The sequence below is a fragment of the Peromyscus eremicus genome, unplaced genomic scaffold (assembly GCF_949786415.1).
Source record: "Peromyscus eremicus unplaced genomic scaffold, PerEre_H2_v1 PerEre#2#chrX_unloc_1, whole genome shotgun sequence".
Lineage (NCBI taxonomy): Eukaryota > Metazoa > Chordata > Mammalia > Rodentia > Cricetidae > Peromyscus > Peromyscus eremicus.
This window is the reverse complement of record NW_026734288.1, coordinates 2,864,787-2,871,689: the sequence shown is the minus strand read 5'-3', so window position 1 is coordinate 2,871,689 and position 6,903 is coordinate 2,864,787. Positions and strand designations below refer to the sequence as shown.

Genomic DNA, 6,903 nt, shown 5'->3' with positions numbered 1-6,903 from the left:
CATGCCTTGGCCAATTTGAGCTGCTTTTAGCCAATTTCCTCAACACTATGGGCCTGTTCTACTACATTCAGGTAGTCAAAGACTATTGTAATATGCAAAGGATTTAAGTGATTGTTTAGACACAAAGTTTTACTCACATGTAAAACACAAACCTTAACCACTCTGACTACATTTATGGGATTTTTCTGCAATATGATATTTTCTCATGATTTTGAAGATTCCTGATACTTTCAAAGGCTTTACCAGACTAATTACATTCATATGGTTTCTCTCCAGTATGTGTTCTATGATGCATTTGAAGATAAATATTACGTGTAAAGGCTTTTCCACATTGATTACATTCATATGGCTTCTCTCCAGTATGTGTTCTTCTATGCATTTGAAGACAACCATGATGTGCAAAGGCCTTTCCACATTGATTACATTCATATGGTTTCTCTCCAGTATGTGTTCTTTTATGCCTTTGAAGAGTACCCTGTTGTGCAAAGGCCTTACCACACTGATTACATTCATATGGTTTCTCTCCAGTATGTGTTCTTCTATGCATTTGAAGATGATGGTGTTGTGCAAAGGCTTTACCACACTGATTACACTCATATGGTTTCTCTCCAGTATGAGTTCTTTTATGTATTTGAAGATGATTGTGACATTCAAAGGCTTTACCACATCGACTACATCCATAGGATTTCTCTCCAGTATGAGTTCTTTTATGTATTTGAAGAGTAATGTGATGAGCATGGGCTTTGGAACACTGGTTACATTCATAGGGTTTCACTCCAGTATGTATTGTTTCATGCATTTGAAGATGATTGTGACATACAAAGCCTTTACCATATTGATTACATACAAAAGATTTCACTCCAGTGTGTGATCTTTTATGCTTTTGAAAGTTATTTTGACATGCAATAATTTCACCACATCGAGAATACACAGAAGTTTTCTCTGTAATTTGGCTTCTTTCATTCCTGCAAGGATAATGTTCATGTAAAAGCTTTAGACCATTCAACACACTGTTGACTCCTTATATGTTTGAATTAAGTTTACAATTTGGTCCAACTGTAATCAGAACTTAAATTTTTATCACTGTCTTAACTCTCATGTAATATTTACACAGTCTGTTACTCATAGGTCTTTCTTGTCACATGAGTTTATTGATTTATTAACAATAAAGCTAGAAAACTAATTACTTTTATACTTGAATCAAACTTAACAAGTATATTCAATGTGAAGACTGCTACAAACTTTCTAATTGTTCTGACGAGAGAGGTATGTTATGTCTTTCTCATCCTTATTTTCATATGGCTTGTATTCAGAGTGACATATGTTATACCTAGTAATAGAAGAATAACTAATAAAAAAGGTTTTACATTGAATACACAGTTTGCCTTTCTGTCCTCATAGACTTGTGGTATAGGAATTAAGGATTCTCTATAACAATTAACTCTTGCCGGGCAGTGGAGGCAGTGGTGGCACATACCTTTAATTCCAGCACTTGAGAGGCAGAGACAGGTGGATCTCTGGGAGTTCAAGGCCAGCCTGGGCTACAGAGTGAGTTCCAGGAAAGGCACAAAGCTACACAGAGAAACCCTGTCTCAAGAAACCAAAAAAACAAAAACAAAATAAACAAACAAAAAAATTACCTTTTGAATCTTGATTCTAACAACCCTGCTTACTAAACTTAGCACTATCACAACAAGTACAATATCTTTACTATGGACTATTTGCTTATTACAAGATTTTGAAGATATACTTATCAACACTTCAACATGTAGAAATTATGTAATATGAGTGGTATGAAATAAATGGACTGAAATTTCTATATCAAAGCCCTTATGGTGCTATGATTAAAATGGTGATATCTGTTAAGGCATTGTTTCCTTGTCTTTTTTATTAAAAAAAATGCCTTGCAAATGCAATTCAATTACCTGAAATTGATTTATATGATTTTGTGAGAATTTAATAATCATCAATGTACTTTAAACAGTGCTTATTTACACTGTTGCTTTTGTTTACAACTTTCTGTGTTTGCCAGGTGGTGTTGACATATGCTTTTAATCCTAGCACTTGGAAGGCAGAAGCAGGTGTATCTCTGTGAGTTCAAGGCTAACCTGTTCTACAGAGTGAGTTCCAGAATAGGCTCCAAAACTACACAGAAAAACCCTGTCTCAAAATAATAAAAAAATAAAAAATCTTCCAGGACACAATCTAATTTCTTCAGAGGCACACTTGTATCAGCTTGCTCAAGGAAATCACCTTTCACGTTGTCTAGAACTTTGACAATGTTCTTCAATATTATGGTCTTCTCACTTGTATCCTGAAATATAATACCAGAAAAGATTTATTATTGATAACTGTGCAAAATTTAAGTTCCTATCTTCAGTGTACCTTACAACCATGCATGATTTATTCACCTCATTCTTCTTTCTCAATCAAATTACAGAAGAGCTCCCAAAACCAAAGAACAATTGTCCCCTTATTTTAAAATATGAAAAAAAAATGCTGTCTTACCTATAATAGTGAGATTCCTGTAGATCTCCAACATCACATCTTTGTACAGATTCTTCTGGGAAGGATTCAGCAAAGTCCATTCTTCCCAAGTGAAGTCAACATGCACATCATTATAGGTCACTGCATTCTAAAATATCCATGCATGTGTACAATGGAAAGTATGATACTGAAAACATTGCAAATGTATACTTATTTGACAGTATATTCATATAATTCTTGTGCTCCTTAGTCTTACTCCACAACATAGGCATTATAATGTAATCAAGGCACTTTAGAAAAAAACTGAATAAGAGGTTCACCTTTTTCATTTCTGTACCTTTGGAAGAGATATCACGTTGCAAGAGAAATGCCTGTTAACAAACATAGAGACAAGTAAACAGATAAACAATACAGAGTACACATGAGAGAAATTGTGTGAATAATTACTAACTCCAAAAAAGAAAAATAAGATGGACACACTGGGTGTGTTGGCTCACCCCTTTAACCCTAGGTGTATCTGCTTCTGAATTGAATATAAGCTTAGTCTATGCAATTAGGTCCAGGACAGCCAGAAGTACATATTAAGTAAGACCCTGTCTCCCATGTAAAAATCAGTCAAATAAAAAAGAAGATAGAAAGAATTCAGAGGCTTTTACTGAAGTTCCTACAAAGAGTTATACATTCACTCCAGTTCTGTATTCACCTTCCAGAAATCTGAAGTGCCCCCAATTCAAACTACCATCAACAAGATTTTACTAAAAGCTACTACATGCTGTAACAATTACAAAATGGACAGATGAAAACATTAGCAATGTAAATATTGATAGTAAAAAAATCAACATAGGGCAGAAGAGATGAAACAGTAGTAAAGAGCTCTTGCTAGTCTTACATAGAGTTTGGCTAAATTGACAGTATTTACATGTGTTATCACAACTATCTATTATTCTTAGTTCAGGGTTTGTGAGATTGTCATTGATCACTCTACAGACCAGGCACCCTTATGGTGCATATTCATGCATACAGGTAAAATACTTATATTCATTTGAAACAAAAACACTAGACAGGAAGAAGGTCATGAACTTGTAACTCAATAGCTCAGAAGGATCAGACAGTGTTAGTATCATGGATATATGCTATTCTGAGTAACAGAATGAAGCACACTGCCAAATTTTAAAATTCAAGATATGGATGAAGCTTAGTACAATAGCACATGCTTCATGTATACAAAAACATGTATCTCAGGCCAATCACTCAATAGTAATAATAATAATAATAATAATAATAATAATAATAATAATAATAATAATTAAAAAAAGCCAGCCTGGCTGTAGTGGCACATGCCCTTAATCCTAGCACTCGGGAGGCAGAGGCAGGAGGATCTTTGCGAGTTCGAGGCCAGCCTGTTCTACAGAGTGAGATCCAGAAAAGGCACAAAGCTACACAGAGAAACCCTGTCTCGAAAAACTAAAAAAAAAAAAAAAAAAAAAAAGCCAAGAATGTTGGTTTACTTTTAATCCCAAAACTTGGGAGCCAATGTCAGGGAATCTCTGAGTTCAAGACCAGCATAGTATGCAGAAGTTCTTTCAGGGTGGCTAGAACTACACAGACAATATTTGTCTTCAAAAACAAACAAACAAAAAAAATAAATCAGCAGGCTACCAAACTGCCATAGCACTGAACAGCAATTGCTTCTACTGTAATCTTGTGATATAGAGATAGAGTCTATAATGATGATGAAGGCATGACAACATAAAAAGAAATAAGTCGCCGGGCAGTGGTGGCGCACGCCTTTAATCCCAGCACTCGGGAGGCAGAGCCAGGCAGATCTCTGTGAGTTCGAGGCCAGCCTGGGCTACCAAGTGAGTTCCAGGAAAAGGTGCAAAGCTACACAGAGAAACCCTGTCTCGAAAAACCAAAAAAAAAAAAAAAAAAAAAAAAGAAATAAGTCTGATTATTTTAAACCAAAACACAGTAGACACAAAGTACAGGAAAAGGGTTGAGATTATAGAGATGCATATCATACCCCCAGTGAGGAATTTCATCCAGAAAGTCTGCTCCTACAAAAAGTTTCACAAGCAATCACAATTCATGAAAAAGAGAGACATGTTGAAATACATCACCACATCTAGGAGGTTTTTTATCCAATAAACTATATTTGACCAAAGTAATGGTAGGCTCATGGTCAGAAATGAAGAAAATGCATTTAGTCACATTATTGATTCTCATAGTCTACAACAGCCCCTGTATGGTTAAAATGTCTAAAGTGTCTTTGACTCTCAAGATGATCTCTTGACAGTGACATCTTATAAAATCAGAAAATGAGTTACATCTTTCCAACATACAATGGCACATAATAACATTCACATTCCAACACAGAGAAATGGAGACATTGAGGGAAAAAACTGGACTAAGTCAAGACTAAAGCACAACATGACAAACAACAAATCCTTTATCTCTGTGTTAGATGAATAGGGCATCAGTTTCAAAGGGGTCAGATGGCCCTATCCCTGCAACTTGTCATCTCTCTCTCTCTCTCTCTCTCTCTCTCTCTCTCTGGTTACTTCCACTCTCTCTGTGCAACTATCTCTCCATCAAAGATGTCTCACGGCTTAGTTATCTCAACAACTTGTGGTCACCAATTGCAACCCAGTCTGTTGAAGAAAATTATTTTAAGATGGGTTATATTTGTCTATGCTGTGGTACAATTGTTTTAACAATGCAAATACGTGTGGCATTATTTGATGTTGCATTTGTTTAACTCTGTGGTATTGTGCCTGTCTAAAATACCTGATTGGTCTGATAAAGAGTTGAACGGGCAATAGCTTGACGGAAAAGGATAAACAGGGCTGAAAGGCAGAGAGAATAAATGGGAGGAGAGATCTGGGAGGAAAAAAATGAAGGAGCAAAAAAACGAGAGGACACCAGTGGCCAGTCACACAGCTACACAGCAAGCCCTGGAATAAGAAGTAAAGAAAGATATACAGAATAGAGAAAGATAAAAGCACAGAGGCAAAAGATAGAAGGAATAATTTATGTTAAGAAAACTAACTATAAACAAGGCAACTAAGGCCATGCACTTAGAAGAAAGAATAAACCTCCCTGTGTGTGATGTATTTGAGAGTTGGTGGCTGACTCACCAAAAGAATAAAGAGTAAACCAACAACAACAAAAACCCAAAACCACTACCACCACCTTCAATCCTCACAGCATCATGCAGTGAACTCTCACTGTGCCCTCACAGGATTTCTGCCTCTGCCAAACATAAATGCCTGCAGCAGTGCTAAACTGCAACCACAGACTAAGAATTTACGACCATAAATTTTGTTTCTTTCTTGTTTCCAGGACCAATACATGATGGGGAATCCTGTCAAGTTTGACTTTTTAATTGGGATGGACACTAACGTGCTTGGATGACAGGTGCAGAAGCTTTTGTATGAAGATGCTTTCTGGGAGTAGGAATCACTTTGCTTACTCTTTCCACATATTGAATGCTTAACTGGATGGAGTTTCATACTTTGGGCACTTTGCTAGACTTCCATTACATGGCAAGGGCCTCCTCTATAATGGTGATTAAACTCCTAGAAAATTCCTGCCTATTTCAATACTTGAGTGCCCTCTGAATCTACCATTTCATTTTCATTTATTTCTGCCTCCCTTTTTTCCACTAGAGACCATAATGAGTCATCAGTAATAACCATCCAACAGATTCAAAATTCCACTTTAGAAACCAATCAATGATTTTTAATTTGGCCACAACCCTAAACCTAACACTAAATTTCCAGGTTATGGGTAGAATAAGATTTTAGAGTGAAATTATCACACAAATGACCTCTAGGTTAAACTTTATGCAGTCTATTTCTGACTAAAATCCTATTATCTCAATCTTCATTCTCTGCAATTACTCTTAATATTCTCTCCCATCTTCCTGGTTCTACAAAAGAACAGTCAGTTAAGGTCTGTGTACAAGTTTTTATGATTTTTGCTACGTAAAGTCCTGATGTCTTCTACATTCTTCCAAAAGACAACATTCCCAGGTTCTACCTTGCAACAAATTCACCTTTGGTGTTTCTTTGTGGTTCTAACTTTTTTTTAGCCAGCTGTGATTAAATTTTCTTACCAAAACATCTTAGGCAATGAATGTTTTTATTTGGCTGATTGTGTCAGATCACACTCCATCATTTTGGGGGCTTAGGAAAGAATCTCAAGGTAACATTTAAAGATGAAACCCATGGGAAAAGATTGTTTCCTGGCTTTCTCTCTTGCCTAGTTACCGTATCTTGATCAGTTAGCTCCCTTTTCTAGCCCAACACAACTTTTTTAGGGATATTGCCTCTTGGTGGAGGATCCTTCCCACATCAATCATCAATCAATACAATCTTTCACAGACATATAACAGCTTCTGACTTTTACAAATAA

At 36.1% G+C, this 6,903-nt stretch overlaps 1 protein-coding gene across 1 annotated transcript in view; it reads right to left on the bottom strand.

Annotated features, from left to right (window-relative positions):
- Positions 1 to 247: 247 nt before the first annotated feature.
- Positions 248 to 6,903, bottom strand: part of LOC131900909 (zinc finger protein 431-like) — an 84,820-nt gene continuing 78,164 nt past the window's right edge. Inside the window, exon 6 of the mRNA XM_059252229.1 lies at positions 248 to 880. Within this exon, the coding sequence (XP_059108212.1) occupies positions 248 to 880 (633 nt within the window). The remainder of the gene's footprint in view (positions 881 to 6,903) is intronic.